Source organism: Solanum pennellii, chromosome 6 (assembly GCF_001406875.1).
Source record: "Solanum pennellii chromosome 6, SPENNV200".
In the NCBI taxonomy this organism is placed as follows: Eukaryota; Viridiplantae; Streptophyta; class Magnoliopsida; order Solanales; family Solanaceae; genus Solanum; species Solanum pennellii.
The window spans coordinates 44,631,437-44,645,816 of NC_028642.1; the positions used below are offsets into that span (position 1 = coordinate 44,631,437).

The 14,380-nt window shown below is 31.8% G+C and overlaps 2 protein-coding genes across 3 annotated transcripts; one reads left to right on the plus strand and one right to left on the minus strand.

Annotated features, from left to right (window-relative positions):
* Positions 1-5,151: 5,151 nt before the first annotated feature.
* Positions 5,152-9,862, plus strand: LOC107023825 (peptidyl-prolyl cis-trans isomerase CYP19-4-like). 2 transcript variants are annotated; one of them, XM_015224637.2, is made up of 8 exons: positions 5,152-5,331; positions 5,412-5,465; positions 5,562-5,637; positions 7,627-7,674; positions 7,775-7,798; positions 8,961-9,143; positions 9,270-9,345; positions 9,443-9,862. In XM_015224637.2, the coding sequence occupies exons 1-8, from the start codon at positions 5,254-5,256 to the stop codon at positions 9,579-9,581; spliced, it is 678 nt and encodes a 225-aa protein (XP_015080123.1). In that variant the 5' UTR covers positions 5,152-5,253; the 3' UTR covers positions 9,582-9,862. The 2 variants fall into 2 exon arrangements, with proteins under 2 accessions (XP_015080123.1, XP_027773800.1); XM_027917999.1 differs by having other exon boundaries at positions 5,224-5,331; positions 5,412-5,445.
* On the minus strand, positions 9,850-10,688 carry LOC107023826 (protein EARLY FLOWERING 4). Its single transcript, XM_015224638.2, has one exon. The coding sequence runs from the start codon at positions 10,425-10,427 to the stop codon at positions 10,062-10,064; it is 366 nt and encodes a 121-aa protein (XP_015080124.1). The 5' UTR covers positions 10,428-10,688; the 3' UTR covers positions 9,850-10,061.
* Between the last annotated feature and the right edge of the window lie 3,692 nt (positions 10,689-14,380).

Sequence of the window (14,380 nt, forward strand, 5' to 3'; positions counted from 1 at the left end):
GAGTGGGGGTTATAGATAAAAATATATTTGAAATTTAAAAAATAAAAAAATTGAAAAAATTTGTTTTTTTAATGGGGAGGCTGGGTACAAGGTATGTGTTGGGTAAGAAAAAAAAATTAAAGGATGAAATAGAGTTTTGAAATTTTTTTCCTCAATTTTGGAAGAAAAAACTTACCCGCACCGGGTGTTTACACCAAGTCAATGCAATACGTGATTTAATAATGAAAAAATCACACCATATGCACATTTAAGGGACTATATTACGATTATATTACTGATTATAACATATTACTTAAATTTATTTAAAAATTAATTACAATTTAATTTCTAAATTTATTAATCTCTTTAAAATTTTATTTTATTAATTGTTTATAAAAATTAATTTAATTACAATTCCCTCTTTAAAAATGAATTTATCACACCACCACACCACTACCATCTTCCACAACATCCCACTATCTAACACTCACAACTATTCATCCTCTCTCTCTCTTTCACACAATTCATCTTCGCTAATTCCATAAACCTCCATATCGTTATGTTTTTCATCATCATGTTAAAGAAATCCATTGAAACGTCTCGTAAGAGTCTCAGATTTGTTGAAGGAACTTCAACTGATAAAGTTCATGTTCCGACTTTCAATATATTATCTCAAATCTCCCTGCCTAAAATTGTTGAAACCCCTTCCTATTCCGATTCTGACTTTGTTAGTGAATATAAAAAGAAAAAAAAAATAAAATCAATAAATGAGAAAGTTGTTCAATCCTCAAAATCAACAACAAGAAGATCAGCGAAGAAGAAGGAATCCGAAATGCCAACTCCCAAAAAAGACAAAAAAAAGTGTTGAAATAAGTAATATATTTAATTTATTTTCACATTAGTCAAAATTATTTTATAAAATGGATAAAATGTGTCTGAATCTAAGTTTAATGTTTGATACATGTATATTGTATGAATTTGATAATCAATTATGTATTAGATTGGTATGAATTGTTATTAATTTTTATTTGTTTGACTTTTAATTGTGTGTATATGATGAATTATTAATTTGGTATGCAAATTCTATGAACTGTTTAGCTACTATGTTTTTTTATTTTATAAATTTCGAATAGTATTGGTATAAATGGTGTATTAACATTGACATGTTTGTCTATTAATTGTGTGTATTTGATGAATTTTTAAATTAGTATGCAAATTCTATGAATTGTTTAACTACTTTGTTTTGTATAAATTTTGGATAGTATTGATATGAAATTGGAATTTTCCTATTAAGAAGGATTCTTTTTAAATTTAGTCATTAATATATTAAAACTGTTAAATCATTTTTAGTGTATTTTTGATAAATTTATTTCTTCTCCTCTTTCTTCATATTCTTTTTGACAAAATTCTACTTCTGCTTGAGAAGAAGAAACTGCTTCAGTTGCAAGAACTTCTAAAAGATTAGTATTTTTATTCCTCTTCCTAGCAATATTAGACCTAATCTTCTTCTGGATCTTTGTTGCGTCAGATGTATCAAGATTTCGTTTGACAGGAGCCATTATATTTGTAATTGAAACCACGAAAATGAAAAATTTGAATGCCACACATGAGCTACAACCATAAAAGTGATAAAACAAGTCAAAACATGGCATTAAGTAAGCATTTCAAACCCTAATTAAATGTTACCTTAGAAGATATATCAACGATAAACTAGAATTATGAGAAAAACACCATCTTGCCGTAGGAGATCGCAACTCGCAACAACCACTTTTAGAAAATATCAACTGAATAATGATCTGTGAAGGAAGGAATACTGGAGAGCACAATACAAAAGAAAACTGAAACAAATTAGTAAAAATAAATGAAATTTAGATTATGCAACGACTTTTATAGAAGAGAGGAGAGAGGGAAATGAAAAAGAAAATTAAAGCCGTTTATTTTTTTTTAATTATGACAATTCAAACTGTGACATATGTTGCCACATATATACTTTCTGTTGGGACACATATATTATATATGTACTATAATGTTGCTACATATTTCATTTCTGTGTCATATGTTACCACATGATCCCTTTCTGTTGGTACACATGCAGACAAGTGATGATTAAAATTATCAGCACACAAATTGAAATTAGTAAAAATAAATCAAATTTGGAATATGAAACTACGTTTATAGGAGCGAGGATAGAAGGAAAATGAAGGGAGGATTAAACTACATTTATATTAACACTTCACCAATAATTTTATACAACTTACCAACAAAAAGGTAATTCACAATGATATAATATACATAATCACCTATCTAATCAATGGTTGTGAACACAACATTTTCATCGATCTTAGCTTTTTTAGGTTTAGGCATCTTTGGTTCTTCATTCTTACTAACATAGCCATTTCGAGCCTTTATAATCCCATAATTCCATAGGAGTGAAGCATATCTCAAGCGAAGGGTGTCAGCACTAATTTCACATGATGGTACTTCTAATCCATCACTCAAAAACTCTGCGTATGCAGCAACATAAAGTCCACAATGTCTGCAGGGCATATCATCAATCAGAAAATATAATAACATCAAATTTCGATTGTTCTAAGACAAAAAAAAAATAATGTGATAATTACAGACTATTGCTTTCTTGTTGGGCAATACCAGTAGCATGTCTGACTTTGAATGTGTGAGATTTGTTCTTTCCTTGGTAACATTTAAGAACTTACCAATTGGTTCGCTCTTTTTGCTCAAAAAATCCAGTTAACTCAAGGTACTTTGGCAACATTGTAGACAACTTTTTAAGCTCGGAGGATAATTTTCTATTAGACCTAGTTGAGGACATGAAATCATACACTTTTATGCATCGTTCCTTCAATGCAACGACTGCCAAGATCCAATGAAATTTCCATTACTATTTACAGGGACATAAACATCATCTGCCAAGTGCCAAGGCAGTCCACAAGGTATAGAAAACCCTTTCATTATGCCAACGATTTTATCCTCATATTCACTAGCATTGTCGATGTATGTTTTGAAAAAATAACTAGCGGTGGTATATTGATATTTAGACTGAATCTTTTGCTTCAACTTCTTACGCAAATAGTAAAATATGACATCATCATACTGCACACATGCATGAAACAAGTGTATCAATTTAATTGTATATATTCATGTACTAAACAATACATATAAAAGTGGGCATGGATTTACCTCATCATTCCAGCACTTATTGGATTGAGACATTACGTAGAACCAGTCCTTATTCCTTGGAAATGCAACTACAAAATCGAATTGGTCAAAATCAAGTTTTGAGCAATTGGCTAAGTAGTGATCCTCCTTGTTTCCTCTACAATTATGCAATCATTATAAATAATTATTTAGTGGACAACAAGAAGAAATACTAATATTAGTTGAATGACTTTACTTTACTTATTCTTTTGCCTGATGTTTGTAAAGACCCTTGTTTATCCATTGCGAGAAGGATGACATTAGTTCAGTTGGACCCTCGCTGTCAATGTTAAAACCTTCAAATAGATATTGTCGCTTCACATCACAACTGACGACTTCGACTTTCTTCTCTTTATTTTTCTCTTTTGCTTTCTCCTTCTCCTTCTCCTTTGCCTTCTTCTTCTTCTCCTTCTCCTTCTCCTGTTTTGCCTTCTTCTCCTCCTCCTCCTTTGCCTTCTTCTCCTTCTCCTCCTCCTCCTCCTCCTCCTCCTCCTCCTTTGCATTATTCTCCTTCTCCTCCTTTGCCTTCTTCTCCTTCTCCTCCTCCTCTTTTACCTTATTCTCCTTCTCCTTCTCCTTCTCCTCATTTGCCTTCTGCTCCTTTTTTTTTTCTCACTAATTATAAAAAGTGTTTTGGAAATAGTTTTTTTCAACCTCCTATACTTTAAAGGCTGTGAAATCTTCTTGGATCTTTGCACATCGATATTATGAGACATTTCCTCAAAAATATCAGTGAATTTTTTAACACGACTAATAAAATAATCATGTTGCTGCTCACATTCTTCGCATAGACAAAAAGTGCATTTCATGTTAGAAGATGAAGCACTACAAATAAAAGATTGAGTTGTTTTCACGGATGAAGCTTCTTGTATCATTTTATCTACAAGGTAAATAAAAAAAGATTGAGAATTTACAATTCATCATAAAATAATAATAGCAGTATGTTGCAACACATGGATACTCTGTTGCTATAAATTAAATATTATGTTGCCACATATGTACCTACTGTTGCAACACATAAAATTTCTGTTGCAACATATAGTACTTATGTTGCAACATATGAATCATATGTTGACACAAATGTACCGATTGTTGCAACATATGAATCTTATGTGGCAACAAATGACCATTTTGTTGATCTAAAGTGAGATGTTACAACATATGATAACTGTTTGAATATGCACCAACATATCACTAAAATGTGGCAACATACGCTAAATATTTCAACAAATGAAATATATGTTGGACACCTGAACAACACTATATTTGTAAAATCATATCATCAAAATGGCCACAAAAAGAACGACAACAGCAACAAAAAACTACTTTTCGCTGAATGATAACAATACATATACATTTCCTCAAAATGAGGATTTTTTTGAGTTGGTTGAATTTCTTTCAAAAATAATAAATAATACACACCATTAAGTCGATTATTCAATTTTTACATCTACTGAACAATTTATTGTTCATTAATTCAAGAAAAAAGCTTGAAAAATCATAAAATATTTTAAAAAAATAACTTACCCATTTCTAGTCGAACACGATTACAGATGAGAGAGTAATGACTGGGAGAGGAAGATAATGGTGGAGGACTGGAGAGGAAGAGTATGACGTTTGGAGAGGAAGAGTAACGAGAGACGGATTTCCGAATTTCTAAGAAAAAGAAGAACAATCCCCAAGAGACGAAGAAGAGACAGAAGAGAGGAAAAAGATGAAAAGATTTTTCTTAAAAAATGATTTAATTTGAATTATAAAAAAATATTTTTTAAATTTTTTAAGAGATTAGAAAATTTTAAAAATATTAATTTGATCCCATATTTACTTAATTTCATTTTGATCAATCTGTCACCACAAACAAAAACAAGACTTTTTGACACATTTCCCTTAATTTTCTCTACATTCTAATATATAAATTAAAATTATTATAATTTTAACTCTAATTTAAGTAACTATTTGTATACCCACTCAAACTACACAACTGAGGTCAAAGTTCAAATAGATTTGATCTTTCTTAGTGTTTCCGACCTAGAGTGAAGACTTCCGGAGGAAAAGAAAATGGCGAACAGAAACAAATTATCTCCTTCCCTTGTTGTCTGGGTTCTAGTTTTATTCGGAACCCTAATTTTCATTCTGGTATTTTTCCCAACTCTTTCTCTTTCTGACTTGTTCTCTTCTACTACTAACATTACTTGTCTTGTTAATTGTATTCTCAGAACCGATTAGGTGATTCAGGAGTCTCCTCAGATGGTAAAGACATTAAAATCGAGGTTCAATTTTGGGGTTTGCACGTTACACATTAGTATTTTGTTGACTCCGAACCATAGAATTTCGTATGATTATTGATTGCTTAATTTTTACTGCAGGCAAAAACATCAGAGGATTTGGAGCGGGTGACGCATAAAGTATACTTTGATGTCGAAATTAATGGAAAACCTACTGGTATATTTTCTTCAAGTTTACTGTTTGTTGAGAATAATGTAGAGTTGTAGGTGATTTTGTTTTGTTCTTGGAAAGAAGAAAAAATTTCGAATGTAGATGCTAGATCATACTTTCTGTCTATGTTCCTGTTCTAATAGATGGATTGATTTGATAACTGAACAGTGGAAGTTAAACTTTACCCCTGGCATGTACTCTTCTAATTATACCGGTGGTTTTTACTCTTGGACTTCTCTCTTTTTTCATGTCTGACCAGAAAGAAAAAGGAAAATAGAAGTTTGAGAAATGAACGAGGGAAAAAGAGCTTTTATGTTTAAATGGTTGGGGCCAATGTTTTAAGATTTCTTGTTAGAACAGGGTAAGAAATGCATCACAATTTCACTCACCACGTACATAATAGAAGATGGAATTTCCATCATTACTTAGCAGAAATTTTTACTCCAAATTGGTTCGCACATTTCCCAATTTCTCATTATTTCTTATTTCCCATTCACACCTTTGCTTAAACCCAACAATGTTAAAGTTGTACCCTCTTCAAGATGGGAGTTCAGTTAACCTTCATGTCCATGGATGTTTAGTTGGTTACATCAATAGAGGTATCCTTGCACAAAATTAATATAAATACAAAAGTCACATAAGAAACATATCGGTGCACAAAATAATATAGTGTTTGGCAGGCTGCATAAATAATCTCTCTCAACTTATACAAAGTTTGGTTGACAGTATTAAACTTAATACTCACGTAATTATGAGGGAATCTATGTATTATTTTATGGATACATAACGTGGAATAAGAATATATGTATTAGCAATGCATAAAGTATCTCAATACAATAATATCTTAAAGTAAGTAACCTGCATAACATTTCATATTTTAGTAATCATGCATAACAATTCAAAAAATGACATATAAAGTGTAATCCTCAAGTGAGGTTTGGGAGGGTGGTGTGTTCGCAGCCTTATGCCTACCTTGTGAAGGTAGTTAAGTAATGCATATCATAAGTCGAGTATGTAAAGAAAATACAATGATGATAAGAGGATTTCATACTAACAGTTCCCGTGATATTATTTATTGTATGAAAGATTCATGCTTAATAATTCCTTCATGACTACATGAATCAAACAACCTTGCATTGTTTTATGATATTGATAACAAATATGAACAATCTACCCTTGCTCCTGTCGTAATAATGTATCTCGTTTTCAAATGAATGTTATCTAGTTGTTACATTACTCACTGGCAATCTATGTTGCCTTTTAAATTTTATTTCATGACTAAGTGCAAAAGTAATTAGGAAATTTGCATTTACAATGTATTGAAGAAATCCAATTAGATTAATGAAAAAATATTAGCTTGCATGTTGAATTATGGATGTAGTAGAATCATGGTGATGCATTGGATAAATTAGGACTTTTGGTCAAATTAGCTTGCAACCATATGGGGTTGGAAGTTGTCATTAAAGATGTGTTTGGTATGAAGAAAACATTTTTGAGTTAGATTTTTTTTTTAAAAAATGTTTTCCTCGAAAGTAATTCTTACTCAATTTCTTGTGTTTAGCAATTAAGTAGAAAATATTGTTTCAAAAACATTTATGTATAATCTAGGCAAACACTATAAGGGTAGGGGGTAGGTGAGGGTGCGGGTGGGGAGGAGACAATCAAATGTCACTTATGAAACTTGTTTTCCTTACTTTCACCACGGAAGTCATTTTCCTTATCTATGAGGAACTTGTTTTTCTTGAGAAAATGTTTTTACAAAATTGTGACCCTGGCCAGTTTAAGGGCCGCATATATGTTCGGCTTAGGTTTTTTGTTCTTACCATGTTTTTTTCATAAGACATATAATTCTAGATAAATCTAATTTAGTTTGAGCAGGATTGTTAAAGATTGTCAGATCTATTTCAGTTGTAGTCATAGGTGGAAGAGTTTCTTGTGATTTGTTTTGGTTTTCTTCTGAACATAATCTTGAACACATTGATACTTCTCTTTCAGGTCGTATTGTCATGGGCCTCTTTGGGAAAACTGTCCCAAAGACAGCAGGTACTCCATCTTGTGCTGAATTATGTTGGCTCTTTTTGGCTTTGGACATTATCTGGTAAACTACAATGATGAACTTGCTGTATATTTATTTTTTCTGCAGAAAACTTCAGAGCTCTTTGCACAGGTAACCAATAAACTTTTGTTCCTTGAGTTCCATCTTTTCAAGAGTTTCAGATCCAATACAGTACTTTTTATTTGAACATCATGTTAATGAGGATACCATTCTGGAAATTCTTATAAATTTGTGCTCTTGGATAACGAGACTTACTTTAGAAGTGAACCGGCAATGAAATTAAAGCAATACCAAAGCTAGTTACAGTTTATTGACAAAAAAATAACTGAAGATTTCTTTCATTACGCTTGAGGTTGAATGAGAATTCCTATACTGTATGAGTTCGTTTGGTAGAGTGTGTATAAGAATAATGCTAACTAGAGTGTGTTAGTAATGTTTGTATTAGCAATGCATGTAGTAGTTATGCTTGCATTAATTTTACATAGATTATTTTTATGCATTGTTTGGTTTGATACATTGTAATAACATGCATTGCATAAATAATTTATATACAAAGATACCCTCCACTATTATGGTGGAAAAGATGTAAAAAAAGGTTTTGAGGGGCAATTGAATCTTTAATCATGCTTAGTGCAAGCATTAAAACCACTGCATTGCTAATACCTAGAAATGCATGGTATTAGCTATACACACTTGAACACACAATAGAGTGTAACATTAGTTATACTTTGGTTAGAAAAGTGTACTAAACAAGGTCAATGCACAAGGCTAACGCATGCATTATTTTTCCTAATACACTCTACCAAACGACCCCTAAAGGATTAAACTCATGTCCATTTTGTAGCCTGTAAGGTATGTTGGAGCCAAAAGCAGATATTTCTAATTGGCACAGGTCATTGCTGATGCAAGGGCTGGCCAACATGCTCTTTCTTCCTTGAGTGGTTTGTTTGAAGACACACATCTAGATTTGCATGAGGTTTTTTTTTTTTGTTATCTATTTGTTTCTATGAAGGCCCCTTTAGCATTCATCTTCTCCTAAATTTCTGTTCTAGACATGAACGGTTTCAGAGTTCAGATACTGCTTGTTAGCTATTTAGGGGAGGGGAGGGGGTGTCTCATGGCTAGAGTGACATCAGACAAGGAGGGTTGTATAGATGGAAAATTAATGCATAAACATGATGAAGCCTCACCAGCTTTCTACTGCATTAACATCCACTATGCACACTAATACTGAAGTTACAAATATGGCAAACATTTATCACTCAACTTGTAGGGGAAAAAGGAACAGGGAAAGCTGGCAAGCCTCTCCATTACAAAGGTAGCAGTTTCCACAGGATCATACCAAGCTTCATGATCCAGGGAGGTGACTTCACCCGTGGTGATGGGCGAGGTGGAGAGTCAATATATGGTGAAAGCTTTCCAGATGAAAACTTTGATCTAAAACACACTGAACCTGGTGAGATTTAACTATTCATTAGTAATTGGTTGTTGCTGTCTTTTGTGTTTTATTTGATCTTGCACTTTGGAAGTGTTTTTGGCCACACTGGTTTTTTATCCACTGAAAGACTTGTTTTGGGAAAAGGTATCTTGTCAATGGCAAATGCTGGACCAGACACCAATGGATCTCAATTCTTTATCACAACTGTAACGACTAGCTGGTACTCAACTAAGTCATTGATTTTGTGCAACTTATCTTCAACTCAACTTTCAATTTTGGGCTACTTCTCAAAATGTTTACTTCCGTCCCATGGTTAGGTTGGACAAACATCATGTTGTTTTCGGCAAGGTGCTGTCTGGGATGGACGTTGTCCACAAAATTGAAGCTGAAGGCAGACAAAGTGGAACCCCGAAAAGCAAAGTTAGAATATCAAATAGTGGAGAACTGCCTCAGTGATTCAATTTTCCATGTATCAGAATACATCAAATGCTTGAAAGTGCTTAACCTCACGCAAAAGCCAGTTTCATACACTGTCAAGAAATGTTCAATGGGACTTTCGCTGCTTGTAAAGTTAAAACAAACCTCTTGAAACAAGATCACAACTGCTGCTTAGAATAGACACAAGGCTCATTTTATGAAAATTGTAATAAAACCTTTGCTTTTATATTTATTTTCGTAAAGGATTTTGAATGAATTCTCTGTTGTATGTGCCATAGAAGAAACGTTGTTGAAATTTCCATTTTGTTCTCAGTAATTTAATACAAACATGCTTATGAAATACACACACAAGCTATGACCCAAAAAGTTAAAGATAAATTCGAGTATATTAAGAGTACTCGATTTCACAGCAACATCAACTCAGTTGTAAAACAATTTGCACCTCTTAGGGCATTATTACTCAGGATGTTATAAACTAGACTGGAGAAGAGAAAAGCATCAGTGGTTGTTGGTGTCGTCTCCAATGAAGTCGTTTCCTTGACCAAACATGGTTGAAAAATTGGTAGAAATATCAGAATAGAGAGAAACTACTTTAGAAATGTTGCCATTAAGCTCCTGAATCAGGCTCACATTCTGCACCATATTGTCATTCGTTCTCGACTGATGATTTTCGTTGACTTGCTGTATCAACGATCTGTTCCGATCCAACACCGATTGCACCTGCCGGAATCTGTTGGAGAAGTTGTTCCACACATCGGAGTTGCCTTCCTCTGTACTGAGGTCACGAGAGCGGCGGCGGTCGTTAGTGGTGAGGGATTGAGGTTTGGCTAGGGTTGGACGGTGGCGCTTAAAGGTGTCTTCCATGCTCCTAATGTCGATTCAATCATAAACGTTTATTTCTGACATGAGGGAAACACGCACAGACGCTTTCTCTCTAGTCCCTGGGGAGGTGAGGTGCATACATACATAGATTAGATATTTTCCTCATTTGGTGGGGTTGTACAGAGATGACTAACCATGATTTGGCTTGGCTGTGCTTATTCACGCGACACCATTTGTTTGGCCAAAATGTGAGAAATTAGAAAGAAGGTGAATCATTGCTGGCCACGCGCAGGGAAAGAGAGTTTTGGCCAAAAATATCTTATAGTACTAAGGCTTATTGGACGGTATTAAAATAATCAAAAAGTGCAAAAAGTCACAATTTGAAATGTTCCCAAAGTCACATTTCATATTAAATTAAATTTTAAGAGGTTTTATATTTTTGAAATAGGGTTCTTGACCTTTTTCTCCTTTCTTGTTTCTAATTTTTTAAATTTTGATTAATGATTTGACTTAGGGTAGGTTCTAGTTATGTTTCTAGGCTTAAATTGACTAAAATCTGATGATTTAGGATTAAAACGACGTATCTTAGGATTTAAACGAAGTGGGAAAAAACCAAAAGACCCCTGGGTAAAGTGTTGTCCGACCAACAACGACCTGGACAGATGGTCCGTCTTTCCATCGACGGTCCGTAGGTTGGGCCTGTTTGACAGACCTTTACTAAAACGGTCATAACGTTTTACTCGGAAGTCTAATTTTAGCAAGGTTGGTGGCTATGGAAAGCCAATTCAATTATCTATCTTTTGGTAGGTCATGGAGCACCTAATTCAGTTTTTGTGTGTGTGTGTGTATATATGGATGAGGTGGTGGACTGAGATAAGAAAAATAATTTAATTTTTTATATGGATAATAATGTTTATTTTTTAATTAATATTAATTTTTTATTATTTATTTTTATCTAGATAAAATATTTAATCTATGTGGAATGTCATGTGTCAAAATTTTTTCATATAAAAGAGAGAGTGCACTACACACATCACTGAGATGTGCTTCTCAAACTAAAAGTGATAATTTAGATATGAAACTCACACTTTCAATAGTTTAGGTATGAAACTCAAAAAAAGTGAATAGTTTAAGTGTGTTTTTGACACTTATCTCTTATTTTAAACTTATTTTAAGTTGTTTTACTTCGCCAAATACTTTCAAAAATAAAAAGTGACTTAAAAGTAGGTTTGACCTATTTTAAGTCAATCCAAACACTCTCTTAACCATTTTACTAAAAATAATTATTTTATATTAGTTCTCTATCTTACTATATCAAAAAAATATTAATTCACTTTTTTTCTATAATTATCTTTGCAATTAACTTTTTGAAATTGTTCACTTTATTTGTAAAATTTAAAATTTTTCCTATAGACGTATTAGTAAAATTATTTACTTATTTATGATTTCTTAATATTCTTTTAAAAAGATGATCCATTCATCCACTTTATAATTAACATGGGTAACGCTGTAAACTCAATATGTCGATCATTATTTTTTAAATAAGTGTGTCAATTCAAAAGTGGACAATTAATTAGGAACATAGAGATTAGAGAGTCGAACCTTTTAAGTCAAGAATAAAAAAAAATCAACTTAAAGATTTTTAAGTAAAAAGAAAAGGGGGGTGGGGGTGGGGGAGACCTACTTTTTATTTTTGACTTTTTTTAAAGTTATTTTAAACTTATTTAAGTCTTTTGACTTTATCAAATACTTCCAAACTTATTTTAAATTATTTTGACTCATTTCAAGTTATTTTTTATATATTCGTCAAATACTTTCAAAAATAAAAAGTCACTTAAAAGTAGGTTTGATCAACTTTTAAGCCAATTCAAACACTCTCTTAACTATTTTATTAAAAATAATTATTTTATATTAGTTGTCTATCTTAATAAATCAAAAAAGTATTAATTCATTTTTTTCTATATTGTCTTTGCAATTAATTTTTTTCAATTTTTCACATTTTTAATTATTTTTTCATAGAAGTATTAGTAAAAATAAAATCACACCCTGTACACATTTAAGACTATATATATCAAGTTATAAACATACTTTTTAAAAATCATTACTTATATCCGATTATTTTCGAGTTATAGCATATCAATTAAAAATATATTTAATTAAAAATAAATTATAATATAATTTAAATAATAATTAATATGTTTAAATTTTTATTTTTATTTTTACAATTACAATTTTTAAAACAAACTCTTTAAATTTTTAAACAGATTAAGTATCAATAGTTTACTGTTACCTTTTTGAAAATAAATACTAAATTAATATTATTAGTTTACAGTTATCTTTTTGAAAATAAAAAATAAATTACATATTTTTAGGGATTTAATTTTATCACCTTCCTACTTTACCGTTACCCAATCCAAACCTTCCCCCATCACAGGCCAATCGGTGTATACACAATCATTATTCTTCTTCTCCAACACGTCTCACGCCTTGAAGCACTATCTACACCAATCTTCCCCAACATCCAACTCAAGATCCACAATTGTTCTTCCACAATACCACTCAACAATATTGTCCGTTTTTATAATCTTCATAAAATATTTTATTTTAAGTTCTTATACAATGTCGAAGAAAGTTAGTGGAAGTTTTGTTAAATCGAAGCTTCAAAAAGACTAAAAAAATGAGGCAAAGGAAAGAGGTCTCCAAAGAAAGGAAAGAAGAGTAAGGCAAAAACTATTCAGACCTCTTCAGCATCTGATTCTGACTTTGTTCATGAAATAAAATGATAAAATCAAAAAAATCAAGAAATGTTGAATTTGGTCAATCAACAAGAACATTATAAAAAAGATAGGAGTCAGAGGTACAAACTTCCAAGAAAATCAAAAAAGTGGTTAAGGTAAGTAAAACACATAATTTGAAATTTGGGTAAAATGTTATATGTATGTGAGTATAATTTTTAATTTTCTTTGACAATCGTATTATGTATTAATATTGTTATGAGTTATATATGAATTGGTATAATAATATTGTATAAGTACAATTTATGAGTTTGATAGTCATCACAGTGTAGATTTTTGACAATTTTAATATGTATTACTATTGTATAATTTATGTATGAATTTGATGTTTGGTGGTTATCTTACATAGACATTCTTATTGATAAGCTCTACTGGAGGCATCTTCAGGTTGAAGAGTCTACCTAGAAGATCAAGTTTGATATGTAGGATCACTTTCTTAGCTTGTTTAAGCCTTCAAGTACTTCTTGACTTTTACTTTCGCAGATGAAAGTCTTTTTTAGTAGACTATATATTAATGATCTCCAGGTTATTTTGTATTTATGTAACCTATTTTCCATTGAAAACATTCTTAAAGAGATCCCAAATAATTTTATGACTTGTTGGAACTAAAAATATGGTTAGTTCGTCATTTGATTGATTTATATGTAAGTTTGTCATTAAGCTTTTGAAATTTCTACGGTCAACTTTGATAAGAAGTTTTAGAAATGACCTTATGATCCTATTCTTACAATTTCATAAACTTTGTAAGGGTCAAATTTGGTTAGTAGCAATGTAGGCGTTACTTGCGAGTCTTTCAATACGAGTCGGTGTGATTGAACATTTTAACTTCAAAGCGAAGACCTAAGTTTGATATTTGTCAAAATCTTGGTAGATGAGCTCAAATGAGAATTTTGCTTACTCATTTAGGTTTACAAGGTTGAGTTTGGTCTAGAACGACCTGCTATTTAGATCTCGAGGCCGTCATGCTAACTAAGAGCAATTTATGGATTTTTCCTTGAAATTAGGTTCAGTATAGGATCCATATTCTGTCAAGACGACCTTGTATGGAAATTTTGTTTGCTCTATTGAGTCAAAATGTAATTTTAAATTTGTTTCCATATCGCATGTGTATGTATAATTTTTTGAACCAGTCCTCTTTTTAGCTGCGCAAGTTACACCCACATGAATGGATTAGTTGCCTAGGCGACCTAGATTGATTAT

Coding starts and splice junctions, on each gene's coding strand:
- LOC107023825 (XM_015224637.2), top strand. CDS start 5,254: ATGGCGAACAGAAACAAATTATCTCCTTCCCTTGTTGTCTGGGTTCTA. Junction 5,466..5,561: donor GTAAAGACATTAAAATCGAG/GTTCAATTTTGG, acceptor TTTTTACTGCAG/GCAAAAACATCAGAGGATTT. Junction 7,675..7,774: donor AACTGTCCCAAAGACAGCAG/GTACTCCATCTT, acceptor TTTTTTCTGCAG/AAAACTTCAGAGCTCTTTGC.
- LOC107023826 (XM_015224638.2), bottom strand. CDS start 10,427: ATGGAAGACACCTTTAAGCGCCACCGTCCAACCCTAGCCAAACCTCAA.